Here is a 20,063-nt window from a genome sequence, read left to right as displayed (position 1 = left end):
ATATGAGCTAGACACACACAACTCCCTTGCATATAAATCAGGATTTATTAATTCAAGACAATCTATTGTTATAGATCTAGCACATCCGGGAGGCTGCTTTGTCCCTCTTGGTAAAATGAGAGGTTACATGCTTGCAGCAATCTTTGCTTTCTTATCCTCCAAGAGTCCTCTTATCATATTTAGTATTTTGGAGGATCTTCTGCTCTCCACTCCCCTTTAAGAGTTCAGGCTGAAGATTCAGAGGGAACAACTTCAGTCAACTCCAGACCATGGCCCTGGGCTCTGCTGGTAATACCCTGGCAGTATAACAATTCTCAGAGCCAGCTGACATATAACCACGCTGTGGCCCAGACTCATATAGCCCTACATATACACTAAATTGAATGCTATCTGTACCTGACCTTGTAAAATTGAACTTACACTGAAATATCACAGCTGAGAAGTCTACTACTTTTCAGAAATCTTAAAGAAGTTCCTGAAAACATTTATGTGGTAGTGCTAAAAAAAGCAAGTCTTTATCTGAACGTCAACCTAATGATTTTTTCACCACCTTTTAGGGCAACTATCCTTATTATGTAAATTTTCAAATTCACTTAATCATATGTTTAAGCTTTTACTGTTGCCTTTTCAGTGTGTTTGACTATTGCAGAGCACACCACTGTCCCTTGAGAATGCCACAGATATACTACTATCATATATTTGATTACTGAGGCGTCCATTCAATCGATTATATCTTTAAAGTACCATAAGTAGAATGTGGGACTTAAAAAGATAAAAATAAGATGGATGAAAAGAGTGAAAAGAAAGAAGCATACACAGAAAAAAGAAAAACATATATTTTCTAGTAAGAGAACTTGAAATGATATTTTATTGACAGTCTGCCAGAAGACTAATGGCAATTTTCCCTTGTGCTAGCTAAGAAAAAGTGAACACAGATGAGATTTAATAAGCAGCAAGTCGAATGCAGGCACGGAAATAAACTTTATTGCTGTCTTTCATGTAGGCTGGAAGCAGTGATAGAGCAAATCCTTCAATCCCCAGCAGCTGACCTTGAAAGCTTTGTCGGCAGGGAGAAAGTAAATATGATAGACCCTTAAATGGTCAACCAGCAAATCTAAACCATTTCTTTTCACTTTAGTGAAGGTTTGAACTTTTATTTGCTATGGTAATATGGTAATTCTCTCCCATGCCCCAGCTAAGCAGGTTCAGGCCCGAGCTAGAGGGGAACTTATGGGGGTATCACCCCTGGCATTGACATACATGTGCAAGACTCTTCTCAAGATTTCTTTATGATTAGCTAGTTGATTCAAATTTTCCTATGTCCTTTATTAGTTCAAGTTTCTAATTTTTTTTCCCCTTAACAACTGTAACTGGATAAGGAAGGGGTAGAAATGGCTGCCTTTTAGATAACTTGAACATTTCCCTGCAAGATTTCCATGTTTACCAAAGCATACATTTTAACTGAGAAATCAGTATATCACAAAATGGTTGGGTTTTTTTTTAATCACCCACTAAGGGGGAGAGCTCACACTCAGAAGTCCAATATACCTTCACTGTTACCTTCTCAAAATCCTCTCTCAAGCCAAACTACATCCATACAAAATTTCACAAAAAGCCACAACACAAAACAGATTGCAAACGTTTGTTATCTTATGTGAATGGTTAAAAAGCACAGCATCTCCTCAGCTGACATCTCTTAATATGTATCCTCTTCTTGGTACTCAATGGCTTTTCCTCAAGCTTGAAACTCCCTAAAACTGGGCCTCAGATATTTCCTAGGTTCAACTTACAGCTTGTCTTATGAGCCAAATTCAGGAGAAGGGGAAAATAGTTGTGATGCATGTAACTGAAGATACAGTCATTTACCCAGAAACCCTTCCAACATTTCCCTTCAGATGTCTGAAATACCTCTTCCTTTACTGATACAGATTAAGCATTCCACATCACAAAGTGATGTTTCTGCCTTTCTGTAAAGAACATGTGTCTTTCCAGGATGTTCTTGCTTAGATGTAGGCCAGATGAATTCACTTTGGGACAGCATAAGTCTGTATTGCTAAAAAAAGCAATCCACTCTCTCTACCAGAGGTGGTTGTTCTACTGTCTCTCTGCACCACTCCTGCCTCCCCCTTCTCCTGTTTTATTCTACAGCAGGTGTCCGTCCAAATGTGTCACGTGATAAAACTGCTCAGAAAACTGCAGCAAGTTAAAATTAACAATTTTTTTAATGGGTCACTTCTTTAGTCAAAATCACAATATAGATGCCTGAACATTTGTGCTGGCAGCAAAGCAATAGGCAATGCAAGAGCAGGACCAGCGGACAGGAAGAGGGTTAGAACACAATTTTAAGGTAAATGAAAAACTCTTTAAGAGACAGATAAAATTCTGCAGCATAAACCCCAAAGAACAGTATACAGAGCATTTGGAAAATGATCAGCAGTGGCCCTGCTGGTTCTCTTTGCATTCTCAGCTAAGTCACTCCTACCATTCAAGAAGCAGAGATGACTTTCTCAGAAATATTTTGAGTGTTAACATCTATCAGCATCTGGGAAATGCCTACTGCATATTTATGACTTTTCATAAAAAAAGGCAAGTTACAGACCTTGCCCTAGGTGCTCCCAAGGAGCAGAAGCAGGTTACAAGTGAGGGGAAACAGCCACTACTTTTCTCCAGAGCAGGTAGACAATTAGACTGAAGGAAGAGGTGAATGGCTTTGTCATCACACCTCCAGGAAGCCAATTAATATGATGGGCTTTCATGGCATAACCTGTGCAGCATCACTATTTTTCTATTTTCTACTAATTTTTTTTCCTACTTTTCTTTTTTCTACTATATTTAACAGACAATGAGGCATCAGAAGGATCTCTCCTAACCAGCTTCTGTGGCTGTACACAAATTATGGGCTGTCCCTTAACTACTTTGGTTCTCTTGATTATATTGATACAGGCTGTTTTTCTTTCAAACCTGAACTTTTTTTCCTAGCCTGGCTGTTTTCAACCTCTCTTCACAACAGAGTGCCTGAAACAAGATACAGGTTGGTAGTACTTAGTCCTGAAGTTGCACTAATAAGGACTCCAGTGAGAGACTCTGAGTAAAGACTCTGAGTAAAGTTTTTCATATGGCTTTCAACCTGTTTCCTTTGATAAATTTAAATGATGGTTTCTATTAGCAACTAGTAGATCGTAATCAGAATTTGATCGAAAAGGGCCATGTATGTTTTCAGTTTTGCTACACAGGAGCAGACCCTGTTTTCAGGAAATCATGTGAAAAGGGGCAAAGTGATACTGCTGAATGAGAAGGAATCCAATGACCCCATGTTCCAAATCTGCAAAGTATAGCCAACGCTTTAAAAGAATTATTTATAATTATTTCAAACTTTACACCCCAAACAGAGGGAAGTCCCTGACTGAACTTGCAGTGAAAGTACCCTGCTGGTTTGCTGTATGTCCTCTAGGAGTAAAGCTGTTTTGCATATTTTTAGCAGACTGTCAGCCTTAGTGAATGAGTGAAATATCAAAGTCACCTCACACAATTCATACTCGCTGTGTAAGAAAACAGGCCAAATACAAAATCTTACATTTTGGGGGGAGATACGATATTGTATCATTTTAATGATTTTCTACTGCCAACAACAACAAAAAAGGAGCAAATAATATATTCTATTCATTCTTTTCACCAGATAGTGAGAAGTGAATAAATGGAAATGTATTACTGATTTGCTCATCACATTAGATTTTGCAATATCCATAAGAGCACAGCTGAAGACTCTGGACTTTGCAACAGAACATATTTTCACAAGCAGTAGCTTTCAAAAGGATGGATAGTCTTCATTTAAGCCTTTGTGCTTCTTAAAATCTATGTGCAACTGTAAATATACTGTAACTAAACACCACTGTTGGTTCTTCAATACATATCGTTCTCCTGTTATTTACCAATAATCTGACATAGCTCCTTGTCATGCTCTGGATTTGTAGGATACCTTGACAAGATAAAATGCTTCAGTAACAGGTATTACATATTCCAAGCAAAATAATTTAATCATCTGTAATGTGCACACCTGCAGAAAAGCAAAGTTTTAAAAGGATGGATGTACAAAACAAGGAAAAGATATTAAGGATTATAGGGAAAAAACAGAAGAATGAAATGGAGTGAGAAAAATAAAATGAGAGAAACAAATAAAGGATATAGAGAATGGATGAAGAACAAGGTAAACACAGAACGAGGGGTGCATACACATACAAGTGAAGGGGTACTTCACTGGAAGGACAAACAGAAAAGCCTCAAAGCCCAGGAAATTGTTCCTAATTTGGAAAGGTGGACACCCAGCTAGCAAAGCCCGTTGATACATTCCCTGGGCAATAGTATATATGTACGCTGCCACAGTACTCTGTTCCCTGCTTCCTAACATTCCACAACTCTTACTCATTTCTTATGACAGTCCTACATTTGAGTATAGCTGAATTCAGTGGTGTTACTCTATGAATTACTGCTACAGAAGCAAAACCGTGTATCAGAGAACTGACCTAAATCACTCCTGCACCGTGTGCCGCTAGTTGAGCAAGCTTTCACAGCAGCATTCAAAAGAGGTATTATCCTGTATATTCTCATATTGAACAAAAGTACCAGATTCAGAAATGAGAGCCAGCTATTTACCAGTTAACTGTTAACATTACTATTTGTATAATGTATCAGTTAATAAAAATCCTATAGTCCTACTCTGCTGACTCATAAAATCATTTTTCAAAAATTATAGCAATGCAAAAAAAACCCCACAAAAAATTAAATAACATGCAAGACTGTACATACTTGTGAAAAAAGTATATTGCACATAAAAACCAGGAGCCTCTAGAGTTACAGGTACCTGGAAATTTTCAGATGCTAGTGTTTTGGAAGTGTTAAAACTGGAAGAAAAAAAAAGAGGATTTTAATTAAGTTGGATAGTAGCCCTTAACATCGCAGCAGTGAAAAATATGGAAATATAGCACACCTGTATTTGTTTACAAGTCATTCAAAAACTGTTATTGATCTACCAAGTAAATTTTGTGGGATGAAGGTCTATCTCTAAGAATACTAGGGAAAAATCCCATTCAGTTCAATAGGATTTATGCTTTACAGTCTGCAAGTAAAAGGCAACAGCTACTCCCCTCTCTGAAAGGAGAAAATATATTTTTTTAATTTTATTATTTTAGCATTTCTCCTTAGGCAATTTTTTATGATTAGCTCATCAATTTTGTATATAATGGACAAGCAATCAACTTACAGTTCTTTTTACAGAATGTCTAGTGCCAATAAATGCTGCACATTCATGTTATCTGAACCAACATTGTTCACCTCAGTCTTATTTTTAAATGAATTCCTCAGTCTATGAGAACTAATACTAAAACCATAGAGGCATTTCTGTTCATAAGTTTTCCCATTTCTCCTGATGTCAGCCTCAACATTGACCTAAATGTACCTGCAAGTTTAAAAGGACCATTTATTTCAATGCCTGACAGACAATTTTGTTTTGTAAAGTTGCAAGCCTGAACAACACAATGAAGTGATTTAAGGATGTCCGAACCCAGTATTTCAGCAATGGTATTTTTTGATTGACATGACACAATTTCTAGTGGTGTAAGGTTTTATAAATATATCAATCTTCTGACCTAGCACAAAAAAAATAGTTTGACTTCAGTATGCCACCAAGTTCCATAAAAATGGCACGAAGTAAACAGTCTCCATAATACTGTTAATGAGACACAAGCACAGTAGCGACCTGGCATCTGATTCACATTTTGAAATTTTAAGAGTCTGTAGTTCAAACAAGGAAGACCACAAAATGTCACCTCCTCTGCAACACAGGACATTAGCTAAAGGTGAAGGCATGACAAAGTGTGTAAGAAATTGCTACCAAAATCTCAGCTCTGACCAGCCAACAGTTAGTCATTTGATCTGCAGGGAGAAGACAACAGGTTTCAGGCTGCACTCAAGGGAAAATGGGAGGAGGGGGTGCAGTATTATACCTACTAGGTTTGTAATTCACTGTAGGAAATAAGGTTCATATTTTCATAACATTCATATTTGCCTTTTCTTCTCGCAAGCAAAATGCCAATTTTTGTTTATGTTTGATTTTACTTTTTTTAAGCTGTCTCTCCAAATTCAAACCACATAGCTTCACCCTGACCTTAACTGTTACTAGTCTAGCTATAATAAATAACATTTCAGTCCCAACAGTAAAATTACATTATGACTAATTTTTAAGCAACAGAAACGGGAAAATCTGAAAAAAGTTTTTCAAACACGAAAACCAGATTTACTTCTATATCAACATAAAATCAGGACTGATACACATCCAGCTCTCAGTAGACCCCAAAAGATAGGCACCGAACTATTTATTATTGTCTCGTCCCACGCAGTGGGTTACGAGGGGGGTGAATCTTTTGAATTCAAGGACTCAGAGGAACAATTGTGCTGGTGACTTTATTAACTGACCACTTTAGTGGGTGAGTGGAGACAATTTGGCAATAATCAACTGATAATCATCCGGGAACGAATAAAGGCACTTTGGCATGAGAAGACTATTTTCCTAATAACTCGTCAACGATCAGCCCATCGCAATTCAATTCCTACAAAACTTAAACACATGAATATATGTAAGAAAGAGGGAGAGCAGAAAGACTGTTAGATTAAGGCTCAAGTTCTGGATGCTGTTGCTTTGAAATGAATTCTGTGTGTCCACTAAAATCCTTTATATTGTCTAATAAGGAAGCATTTTCTAAGGACTGTTTAGAGCAATAATTCTTCATAATCTAAAAATTAACACGCAGAAATTGCTCACGAAATATTATTTGGTTGTTGAAAAACTACAGCGAGTGCCAATAAGAAAGCGTTGTTGTACTTACCGTACCGAAAGCTCACGAAAACCTGTTCAGTACACAAGCACCAAAGGGAGATGGAACTAATCATGAAAGTTCATTTCTAATAACAAAAAGGCTATAAACAAACTGTAAAGAAAAATAACTTATGAGTATTTGATACCAAGGATATTTTGCACAGAAGTTATGCTGCTTCTGTGAGACCAAGAAGAACTTGTAACTGCTAATTCGATTCAGTACATATATTTCTCCTGTTTACAATCCTCTCACTGGAGGCTTATTACTTACTCTGTATTTGCAGGTTCTCTTTTGATCCTAAACTTGCTTAAAAACGGAAATTAGAAATCATCTTTTTTTTAATGACACCTCATTTTGTCCAAAAGATATTAAAAAACCAAAACACCTTTTGTATTGTGGCTTTATTACTGATTTTTCTTCTATGTTAGCAATTCCCTTTTCAGAAGGATTTTCTAATTTCATTAAGGAAGTTAACAAAAAAACCAATATTGCTTTTCCTAAGGAAAAAGGAATTTACCACCAGCAGGCACACTCATTACATTTCTGCTCAAAAAGCTGCTTGTCTTATATTTGGAAATATTTTTCTAATTGGGACTTCGTCATGATCAAAGAACAGTGTCTTGGGCTGTCACAGGGGAAACAAAATATTTCTGAGATTTTTCATGATCTTATATATTCTGGCAACAGACAATGGACGATTTTGGCAAGTGAAAATATTTGTTTCTATAACTGAACAATTTTATTACTTTTTTTTTTTTTTTTTTTTTTTTAATATGAGGAAGCTACTTTTATGCTTTGGTACCTGCAAGCATTTCCTTCACTGTATTGAAAAGTCTGTCTGGATTTAAGGATGGTTTAGATTTAAAACTTGCCCCAAGAAAACTTTGCTTTTTAATAAAAATGCTGTATTTTTGTCTTGTGAAGTTATTAATTGCAAAATCTATTAGCAGATGACACATTATAAATAGCTGCAGTTTCCTAATTTTCTTTGTGGACTATAAAACTATTATGGTTTGTGATGTTAATGTCTTTTGGGAAACTATTAACAACTACAAATTCTACCTATGCAGTTTGCTGTTTATCTTTGTTTCTATTTGCCTAAAGCCAGTCCTCTGGCTTGCAAAACCTGTAAGGAAGAAAAAGAGAAAACAACCCAAAACTCAAATCTACCATACTTACTATCAATAATTTTGTTGACACCATTCAGGAATTCCATAGACTCAAAATAAAATCACAGTCCTTTTTCTCCTTTCAGAATATAGCCTCTTAATCCAAATAATATCAGAGAAGTTAAAATTTAGTCCATTCATCTGGCAAATGTTTCCCTCTGTTTCATAAACATGCATATCACAGAGAAAAATTGTTCAATTTAAGGTTTCTTACATGATTAGAGTGTAAAAAATCATCATAGAAATATGGTTATTCTCAGACTTAATAATGTCCTTATTGTAACGTGTTACATTTCCATAAAACAAAGATTTAGCAAAACTAGTTGTGTTATAAGCAGCCAGTAAATACAGTTAATTGTCTAGGAGGATTATAAAATAGAAATTCTTGTACTACGGACAATTATGTTCCAACAGTCTCACCATAAGTTGGAGGTAAAATGTCAAGAAAACTAGACGGAGGATCCGGGGGAAAATATGTGACAGCTTCTCAGAAATGCTAGTTAAAAAATTCTGTGGCTACTGACAATAAAATAGCCTGTTTACAATAATACAGTACTACAGGTACCATTTCCTCTATGTGCATGATTACAACCTGTAGAATACTTCCTCTGTTAATATTCTAGTTAATAGTTATATCCTATGGGAAGGACAAAAAATACACACTAGAGTATATGATGACTTTTTACACAATGATAATTAATCATCACATTTCATTAATAAATTATCAAGCACTTGCAAGCTGTCCACAATCTTTTTCATCTAGTTTGCATATTTTATAATGGTGGAATAACATTTTAAAAAGTTTGAATAGGCACTTACTGGAATTACAGTTAATCCTGATACAGTCTAGATGGGGAAGAATAGATGAAAAATGAAAATTTATCCTTCAAGGTAATAGCTGCAGACATCCAATAAAATCACAGTCCACCCTTCCGGGGACAGACACATGCAAATATGGCCACTCCATATCATCAGTCTTTACATACTGTTATAACCCAGATATACTGCGATAAATCTTTATAAATAGAAACGACAAATAGGGTAAAAATGGCCAATTTCAAACAAAGCTACATGGTGACAAATCTAAGTGAAAAATCAGGATTAAATGTCAAAGATGCTTAACTGCAGCAGGCTGCAACTTTCTCCCCATCTGTGAAAGAACAGGTAATTTCTCTCAATGCAATTAGAAAGTGCTCCGTCACAATGGGTCATAGAGCAAGCCAGGCCACAATCAGACATCTTGGACAACTTGTGTATATATACCTCAAAGGCTGATCTTCAAAAACTTAGTAGTAAAATACAAAGCTCAGTTCCCAGGCCTATAAACAGGGGTTTGTGGGTTTATAGTTTCTTAATGTATAGACTAAAGAAATGAACAGTGACTACATTTAAAGCTACATTAATATACAGAAAATAATCACATATTTATAAACAGTGATAATTAAGAGAATACTGTCTATTTTCAGATTATATCCTTGCCTCACTTAAAAAAAAAAAAAAGAAAACAGTGGGGTGTTGGAAGAAGAAACAATATTGCTAGGGCATGAATTTATTTACTTTCTTGAACTATAGAAGTAGGCAAAAACTGACAGAGGGTGGTGTTTTGTATATAAAGAGAATGACCTGATCTGTAGCAGGATCCTCTGCCAGGCTACCAACATTTATTAATGTTAAAAAAAAAAAAAAAAAAAATCTATGCCACGCTACTTGGTTTGTACAGCTACTCCTGGTTTATACCTTTGAGGAACATGTATACCATCGAACCTAGATTTTGTTTCCATATAGCTGAGTTTGTCATGTGTCGTCAACCGCATCAGAAAAGTGGTTGCAAACAGCCCAGGACCAGCACCTGCACACCCCCTTTTACAGAAAGCGCTGCAGCGGAGCACCGGGGCGGCCGCAGCCTGCAGGAGCCCTGCCTTGGCACTACAGGGGACTGTAAGAGAAGAGTGAACAAGGAAACCCTTCACCACTTCTGCTCCCTTCTAGAATCCGAACACCAGGACAGTATTTCAGTGAGCAACACTTCTATGAAATGGAGGGTTAGGTGATTATCCCCCCCTCTCCCCCCACCTTCTGGAAATAATTTTATCTGCAACTAAAACAATCAAATACTTAATTCCCTTTAAAAATAACGTTCCACTAAATAGGAATGACTGCACTGAATGTGCATTTTCCTGAGTGTACTTCTGTTCTCTTTCAGGTCTTGACTTGGACTTATTCATAAGCATGGCAGAAGCACTTTTATTTATTTCTGCTTTTTTAAACTAGAGAAAACCATAACCTAACATTTTGTCCATCAGATTTCAAACCAGGAAACCATTTGTTTTTCTGTAAAAGGGCTTGTGCCTCCTGTGTTCACATGGCTGTTTGCTGAGGGCCGCAGTCTTTGGGCATTGAAGGGTTGTGTTATTGTTCGATACTACAAAAATACCACTACAGAATTGTTTAAAAAATAGGAGATGGATTTACTATAGATTTGACACCTAAAAAAAGGAGACTAAGAAATCCATCAGTGGGAATATCTAATTGCAACATTTTCGGTGTTAAAACTAGAAATACTTTGACACATTTGCATGTTGTACATTAATTAGAGGAGGTAAAACTGAACTGACCTACATACACATTGCTTCTGCTTGCACATTTAAATTGTGGAACTGCTACTGTGAAGAAGTTGTGGAGGGAGACTAATCTTCCACAATGAAGAATGACAATTTAGGCCAAAAATACCACTGATGAACTAGTCTTCTCTTTTTAGAATACACAATAGTACAAAAATATTGTGATGGATTATGTTAAGACTATATAAAGAATACAAAAATGCAAAAGAAAACAAAATAAAGTATAATAATGGACATGTATCTGTGTGTGTATGTACATACGCAAATGTTGCATCGTCATGTGTTTATATATCATTTCAGTTTACTTTTAATGTTAAAACAGGCTGTTTCATAAATGTTTGCAAGCAAAAAGAAAAATGTAAAGGAAATGTTAATTTCTTGGAGGAAGAGGTTGTTACCTAGGTTGACCGTTAGTTTAACTCGTCCTGCATCCAGCTCTAAACGAAGGGTATCTGCAGATTCCCTAGAAGTAGTTGCCATTAAAATTCCATAAGCTCGCTGGGACCTGAACCGTAAAGAAACATCTTCGGCCTCTGTATGCATCACAACAGGGAGTTGTATTTTCATAAACATACTTCCATCATAGCTTAAAATTGTTGCCTCTGAAAACATAAAGGAGAAAATCACTTATTAAAGAATTATATTGTATTTACTGAAACTGCTCCAAGAGAAGATGGTAAATGTATATTCACGCAGTATAACACAAAAATCACATATCACATATGACAATTATTACTGGAAAACATAAACAACATTGGGTTTGGGTTTTTTTGGTTTGGGTCTGGGTTTTTTAAGCAGCATCCACCTAGATAATTACCTTCGGATACTTCATGTATAAACCTATCAGGATTGCTACTACCACAGTTACAATTATCATCCAGTTAGCAAAAAGACACCTGAAACAGGTAAATATCCCCAAGCATGGTTTGGATGGAGTGCAGATTGCTTCATGATGACAATGACTGCGTATGACAGAATCAAAAATGCGTGTATGAAGATTACGACAGCCTCAACAAGAGGACTGAGACTGGACTTGGCATATTAAGGGTAAGATCTTAAAACCCCTGAGACAAGCAAATAACTGTCACTTTCAAACATTACAGGAAACCCTCCTGGCAAACAGCTCTGGCACAGAGTGGTCAGTCTGTTAGACCAGAGCAACCAGCCACAAGTATTCTTTTCCCAGCCTCCAGGCTCATAACGAGAAAGGTAGCAGAAAGATTGCATTTCTGCTCACAGGGAGGCACAGCAGTTCCTAGAAAGCAAAGGAAACATCTGTTTCTGCAACATATTAGGAAGCCCTTTTTTTGCAGGACGATCAATCATTGCGGCCAGTTAACCACCACAGCCTTTGGCAATGGCTCTTAGACTCACTGACAGTGGCACATCGTGGTGGAAGCAGCAATGAACGAGCAACAGCCTTTACAGTGGTCAGACCAGCAGGAATTTCAGTAGGCTCCCCAGGAACATACAACCATACTTACATAACTAAAACCACCACCTGAATGGCAAAATATCCTATTTGAATGTGCCCTGTTTTATGCACATCTGATTGCTTACCTACCACTAATTCACTAGAGACCTTCTAACTTCTTCCATGTGTCTCCAACATTCTTTAACCCATCCAAAAACTCTCTTAGAAATTGTTGAAGTGTTAGATTATGAGGTCTAAACAGGATGCATCTTTCTCAGAAAAAAGATGCAATCCTGAGGGCACTTCAACTCACTGAAGAAAAAAATCAGTTACTTGCCCAATAACAGGCCAATGAGCAACAAGAAGAAAGAGAAGACAGCAGAGAACACCTACAGGAAGCTTCTCTATGCTTCAATTTGCTGCAATATAATGGAGACATTTATCTACAGCAAGGTGTATTGTGGTCCCACATGCCATAGTATTTTCAAGGACTGATACTACTGGTACTATGTTTAACCAGTATCTTAACTAAAACTGTGTTAGAATAGTTTTTTAAACATCAATACTTAAGACAGTTTGTCAAAACCATTTCCATTGCATATCTTGTGTACTGTTAAAGATAGATAAGTTCTTCAAGACTTCCAGCCTACATGGTCCATGGAAGGACAAAATGTTCCACTAATTCTGAGAACATATTGTAGGCAAAAGTGATAGATGGTATGATCATTAATAATTCCAGACTTCCCCGATACGAATTCGAAGAAAAAAGTTTGATGTTGGAAAAAAGTGATTACTAATACTGGAAAGTCATTAGACATAACAGGTTAGATTACATTTACAGGTTTGATGATTTCTAGCTATGCAGGTAGTAATATTTTCAGCATATTTTAAACCTGGGTTGTTTTGTTTTTTTTTTTTTTTTGTGAAGCAGATTCAATACCTAACTCTTACCAGCCTGATAAGAGATTTCAGGTCAAAGAGTTTTCAGTGGGAGGTGATTTGTGGTTTTTGATTGGTTTGGGGGTGGGTTGTTTGGATATTTTTTGGGCGGGGGTGGGGGGTGGAGGGAAGGGGGCAAATAGTGGCTTATAATTCATTCCTATATCTGTCTAGTCTGTGCATGAAAAGCTCCCAATATCTTTATCAAGGTAAGCACAATTTAGATAAAGAAGTCTGGCATAGAAGTTTAAGTTACATGCTAATGTAAGAGAAATTACAAGGTATTTTATATTGTCTATTAGAAAAGACACATTAATAGTATTCAGGTTTTTCATAAACTGAGCAACATCAGATGTTATAGGATGGACAGCATTCAACAACACTAGAGGTCTTTTGCTACTTATTTTATGTTAATGTAAAAGAAAGTTGTCAGAATCAGCACTGGAACTGTTTATCAGCTTTCCTATAATTACTCAGTCTCTTAGAAAATTACAGAAAAAGAGAAGGAACTGCCTTAATCAGAGATGACCTGTCAGTATTTAACATCATGGTGAACAGACCTGATGTGATTAGATACTCAATCTTCCTTAACCATACTGTGCCAGTTATTTTAGAAACAGATGTTCCAAGAACAGACCAAAGAGACTGAACAGAAGATCAAATGACTTAAAAGCTCTGGGGCAATGAGAAAACCCCCTCATGTCAACTAGCTCCTTTCAGTATGGGGAGCTCCAAGGCACAGGCTTTCTAAACACAAAGGTATCACAGAAAAAAACCCCACAAAACTGGCAGGGAGCAGGGATGATTTGATCAAAGATGATTTAGCACTTCCCTGAAAATTGTTACTGAAGATCGGAGACACTACATATTCCTAAAATAAAAAAATACAACTATGTTCAATTTACTCCCTTGAAATGAGTCTGCCGGTACAAGTGTTGATAGGAAAACCTTTTGCTGTTAAATTGTTAATAAACAATTGCAACATTAAAAAGGTTGAATGACGTTTTGTCAATATTGCGTTCCTCTCTACGGATGGCAAGCTGGGTTTTGCCATGTGAATCATCTATTCAACTTTGCCTCTCTTCCACTGGACTCAGCATTGCTCTCAGCTCTGCAAATTTCCATGTTCTGTTGGTCTTGGCTGGACAGTAGGCATCTAGTGGCACATGTATGAGACCTCAGACAGCACAAGGAGTTCCCTGGTCCCTTACTGGTGTTTTCTTGTAATTCTTTGTGGCAATGCCTTATTAACCTATCATTATGCTTGGTGGCATACATTAACAGAGAACTTTGCTTTTCCAACAGTAGGAAAAAGTTTTCAAGATGAAATAAGAACTTGGTTTTATTTTGACTTTCTTAGAACTAGAGATTGTTTCAGTTGATTAATGTAATTGTTTCCATTTTGCTTCAGTTGTCCAGAATGGATTGTTTAATTTGCATGCCTGGTCAGTAAAATGGTGACCTGAACGAGGAGAAGCAGTGGGGATTACACCAGTTATGCAGACCTTGAAGGAACATTTTGGCTAAAAGTATGCATTAATTTTTGCCCCTAGCTTTTACTTTCTTTGCTTTGGAACAACTAATTCCAAAGGGGCATGCGTCTCATCTTTCTTTGAGATCTACACTGCTGATTGTTCTCACATAAGTATTGGCGGAATGTATTTTTTCTCTTGTTCAGCTTCCTCTTAATTATTAGATTTAATGCCAATAGACCTTAAGTTTACCCCAGAACGTGCTATTCATTAAAAGATTCAGGGTCTCCATGGCAAGGAATAAAAATTTTACCACCACTTCAGTGTTGGAAGGATAGCATTGAAAAGAAAAATAGCAGAATACCCTTAAAAAAACGTTACTGACAATTTTTTTTTGTGGCAGCACATAAGTGCATGCAGTAGAGTTATTAACAAGAAATAAACAGTAAGATATAATTCAGAGATTGATAAAAATTATTTTATACGTTCTTTCTTTGAAATTTTTATAAACCTTACAGTTAAAACCCCTTGCTGCTTCTGTGCTAAAAACCAAGCAACTAACACACCCGAATGAACCAAAACCCCCAAAATATTGAAGAGTTCAGTTCCCCTCTCCATTTTTTCCTTCAATTTGTTTCTGATTAAAATCTCATTAGATTAAACTCTTCCTTCCTACCTCAACCAGTTCCATACCTATCACCAAGGATGCACAGACTAGTACTGATATGAGAGGAGATTCAGGACCTTAATTTTCACTTGGGCTGGGATTACCTAAATAGCTGAAGAGACTGAGGCACCTATTTTTCCGAAAACTTTCTGACACCTGTTTCTACCCACAAAATGCTTAGCCAGATACTTATGGAGAGAAACAGAATTTTCAAACTATATACTATTCTTCAATTCACAGCTTATTTAAATTAAAGTGAAAGAAGTACGGACTAGGCATTTGAATTTCAGTGTTCTTCCTCGTAAGTTTTGCAGACAAGTTTGTGTTGTTTTTAACAACACGATTCTTGGTAAGTATGGATGCTTACTGCATATATTTTAATAAATAAAGTAGAATCTTGTTTCCTCTGGACCCCTTGTGGTGCCTCTAAAGAATCAAAGATAGATTTTTTAATTTTTTTCCCGCTTTTTCAGTATGAGGATTGTGTTGCATCCCACAGAGCCATCTGTGTCTGCTGTCTCTGAAATCTCACACAAACTTTGCCCAGAAAGTTACAGACGATACAGTCCAGAGCCATGCCAGGAAGTATGTACACAACCTGGATCATCAGTAATCAAGTACTCAGGTTTGCTCTCTGATGCTGTTTTATTTACCAGTATAAGTAGAGTAACAATATCCCATCCTGAAAACAACCACAAATATATATGATTTTACTCCTATAAATTGTGTGAGTATTCACGTATATTGATGGCTACTGATTCAAATTCAAACTTGTAGCTTTTGTCCTATTGACAGGCGTGCACTCAGCTAAGCACTGTTCACGTGTTTTCTATGGCAACTGCTTCAGTCCATTTGGACCCAAAGCTTCAGCCTTAGTGAATCACAAGGCACCTTTCCATCAGTCTGATGGAAACAATTCTTGATATGAAATTAGTTACTAGATAATACATGAATAGATGTTGAATTTATTCCTCCCAATTTCTACATTGGTATTATTTCAGGACTGAGGTCCTAAGCCACACAGTAAAGGTACAAGAACTTAAATTAACTAATTGGTCCTGAGTGTTAAAGTCAGAGATGGAATTACTATAATATTTTGAACACATGATTCTTCATACCACCTATCATCATATCACCTGTATTTTTCTTTTTTTAAAATTTTTAAGCATCCAGAGAGAATGCAAGGAATGAAAGCTGTATTTCTTTATTTAACGTAGATGTGTGTATGCAGGCGTGTGTGCATGCACGATGTGGACATGTACACACACACGCACACTCTAATTTAAATACATTTTATCCTCAGAAATGTCACTTTGATAGATCTTTCTTTGCATGCCTACTTTTTCTTATCACTGTTTGATGAATTTACTCTTGTGCATTATTCCTTGCCATCCAGTCAGAAGTATACACCTGCAAAACGTTTTGCTGAGAGGCAATCACATGTTGTGATCCACAATCAAAGTAAGACAGGAAGCCAAATTATATTGCTGCGACATCTGTCTGTCCATCTGCTGTAGCTTCCATAATCTACTAAAGCAAATCTACAGATTATACTGATGTTTAACCTTACTGAAAATCAAGAATAAAATCAAGAATAACTTGCAACAGGATAAAAAGCTCATGGATATAAAAAATACTAATTTGAAGTATACTGAAATTAAAATAGAACTGAGTTGTGTTCCATGTTTTTTGTGCACTGATAAACTGACCAGAATTATTTCAGATACTGCATTGTACACAATACATCCACATATGGATGCTAATATTCCTATTTTAGGGGAAATAGCATGAAAAATAAATAACAGTACTAAAAAATAGCTACATGCTTTCATTTACTGAAGATACCTTAAATCACTTAATGTTTAATTAAATATTCCAGTTGTTTAATCTCAATATTTTATTCTAACGCTTTCTTTTCTTTGCAAAACTGTATTGTTTGTTGAGATGAACATGTTCCTATTTTATTTAAATTAGCCTGAACAATTATAATTGTGTTGCTTATATCACCAAATACAAAAGTTTATCAGTTACCACACATGGGTACTAGTTATAATAACTTTGTGTGGTAGGATGCCAGCATGTCACTTTCAGAATCCCAAAAGCTATAATCTTATTAATGCATGACCATTTGGGATATGAATATTACTGGAAAGAGATCTCCTTTCAGTGTAGCATCCTCTGGAGAGGGAAACCCAAGAGCAGGAAATGATCCCATACTGTCTGAACGGCTGCGCATATTTCTGTTGGACAAGAACCAAATACGATTGTAGAGAAGCCAACGCCACCACCATAGTACCACCATTCCCACCAGGGGAATGCACTGGGAAAATCAAGGTCTGTGTGGGAATACAGTTGAAAATAAAGATGGCAAATAAGAAAAAAAAAAAGGCTTCTATAGAAAATATTACCACCTGTCAAATAGATTTATGAGAAATTGCTATGATGAAGCCCGCTTTTAAATTCTTTGCAGATCTGTATGTGTTTTTGTCTCTAACGCACATGCTTCCTGGCTCTCAAGTTCAAAAAACGCCAATCTTGCTTTTACTTCTGCCATATGTAATAGCAGAATTTTGCCACAGGGTGGTACACCAGACATGTTTAACTGAAGGCTTTTGTGATGCATCAGACAGCTCGGTTATGTATGCTCTCTGCCAGCTTCGCTCCACCAGTAAGAGAACAATCTGGAGATCTCAGAATAACTGGCCATGAGCCAAACGCATATATATTCAAAAGCAAGACAGAAAAAACCAGAAGAAACTGAGAATCTGCTTGAAGTTGCTAATAACATGATGGTATTAATTCTAAATAAATGCACCTCTATTTACATACAACTTAAACATTCATCGGGTTTTTATTTTTAAAAAATGTATTTTTGTTTTATCTTACTAACTAGAAAAATGAATCAAGCTGGATGGAAAGAACTTACATTCCCAGCCACTAAACTTTAGGTTTAGATTTCAGCTTGAAGAGAAACTGTACTGTGTCAATTGTGAGATGAAAAAATACAACTTCTGGCATTGAAACATTTCCTATTCCACTGAGAATAAAAATAAACACCTAAAATATTAACTAAGCTTTTTTATTGTTTTCCTACTTACATTAAAATCTTTTATTAGCGTATTCTGTAATTTTAATTAAATTACAGAGTTTTCTTCCTATAAACTAACCTCAACATCTATCTTGCCACCGTGCACCTTCTCAATCAAATAAATGGGTTTTGTCAACTTTACACTTACCTTTTCTAGGCAAGAGGGATACTCAGTGATTTAAGATAAGTAGAAACTGTTTCCCTGGGTACTAGGATCTTCAAAAAAAATTAAGTATGAAACATAGATTCCTACACTTTTTCTTTTGCTTTGATTCATGGCCATGGATTTAAGTGATGCTGTGGCATTCAAAAGTAAATTTAATTACACAGAGGTATCAACATAAATAGGCAAAGAACAAGACCTCAGTCTGGAATTTGAATGTGACCGTTTAATAATAATTGAAATTACTTTCGCAAAGCTTTTCAGAACTCATCAATGTATGGTGAGACACAAAAGGAGACATTTAGCAGCACTGACTCTCTGTCATAGTCAATTAATGCTTCTTCATGCATCTCAAACTTCCCTAAAATATTTCCTCTAGAGTTACTTCTTTCAGTCTAGAGCAGGGCTCCATCTCACATAAAGTGAAATCACGGACACTTTTTCTGCCTCAGGAGAGTTAATGATATTTTACCATTTTTAACCATTGTGCAGGATTCCGTAAAATAGAAATGCAGCCATCTCATGGAACCTACCTCTTTCGCACGATCTGCCAAGGTACCCTGTACCAGAGCAATCACAAACATATCTGTTCCACCCATCCCTGCATACACCATTGTTTTTACAGGGGTTGCTAAGGCAAGGTTTTGCAGTTTCTCTTGAGCATGAGGGTTTTACTCCAGCTGTACTTTGAATTTCAGCCATCTGCCGAATATCTTTGCTTTGACCATCAATAAATAAATCTCTAATGCAGCCGACGTATCCATAATTGAGAAGCGCTGTCCACACCTCTGTTGGGAAGACGAGGCCTGCTTTATTTTCTGGTAAGCCTCCAAGATACAAGTCATCATCCAAGTCAAGGATTTCACTTTCCCCTGGTGCAGTATATGGTGTACGTAATGTGTTCACAGATATAGTCCCTGAGAAGAAAAGACAATAAAATGAATGATTTTCAAGACATTTGAAAGATTTTGGTACTGCTGTTTCCCTCATTAATCTACATGCCACATTATCGCCTGGCAAATATCTATAAATGAAACAGGTATTCTATTTGTGCAGCTATACAATAATACATACACTTAATTATTTTAATTACAATGCAGTACAAATACTGTCAGGAAGTGATTGATGTGAAAAACTTTGTGCACATGGTTGCAATGTACAAAAAAAGTAAAAATCACCGTACCAATCTCGTAGGGATAGGAGGAATGCATTTCAGTTATTTTCAGAAATATTCTGCTTGTGCAACAACAACAACAAAAAACTCTACCTCATATGTGCTTCAAAGCACCAAGACTGAGGCTGCATTGATAGGTTGCAACCTGGGAGGCAAATCTGTGTCTTTGGTTTGGATCCAAAGACACAGTATTTTAAAAGACTTTCACCACTTTCAGTGGGCTTTGGATAAGACATTTTTCTTTAAGTGCAGAAGGAAAATACTCTCATCCGCTGCCAGACAGGCAATCATTAAGAAGATGGTGATGTGCTCCTAGAGGGAAAATCAATGCCTCTGGCACTTACCTCAAAATGTGTGCATGTTACAAAGAGAGGGAGAGAGTATGTATATAGAACCTCAGGACATCAGAAGTATCTTTTCCACTTAAGTTTAAAAACTAAACAAACAAAACCAAACCTAAAATAAAGTTCTGTTTCTACAAAGCATC

General features: G+C 36.5%; 1 protein-coding gene across 27 annotated transcripts in view; it reads right to left on the bottom strand.

The window, feature by feature from the left end:
- The window catches only part of NRXN1 (neurexin 1), a 736,627-nt gene that overhangs the window by 403,592 nt on the left and 312,972 nt on the right, over positions 1–20,063 (bottom strand). For 16 of the 27 annotated variants that reach the window (XM_074817633.1, XM_074817632.1, XM_074817635.1 and 13 more), the window contains 3 exons: positions 18,936–19,319; positions 11,058–11,261; positions 8,858–8,884 (listed from right to left, as the gene is read on the bottom strand). In XM_074817633.1, the coding sequence (XP_074673734.1) occupies positions 8,858–8,884; positions 11,058–11,261; positions 18,936–19,319 (615 nt within the window). Of the gene's footprint in view, positions 1–8,857; positions 8,885–11,057; positions 11,262–18,935; positions 19,320–20,063 lie in introns of those variants that run through there. The other 11 variants (XM_074817640.1, XM_074817644.1, XM_074817651.1 and 8 more) reach the window with 3 other exon arrangements.

This window comes from Strix aluco, chromosome 3 (genome assembly GCF_031877795.1).
Source record: "Strix aluco isolate bStrAlu1 chromosome 3, bStrAlu1.hap1, whole genome shotgun sequence".
Taxonomy (NCBI): Eukaryota; Metazoa; Chordata; class Aves; order Strigiformes; family Strigidae; genus Strix; species Strix aluco.
Note: the sequence above shows the minus strand (reverse complement) of the source record. Positions and strands in the feature narration are given on the sequence as shown.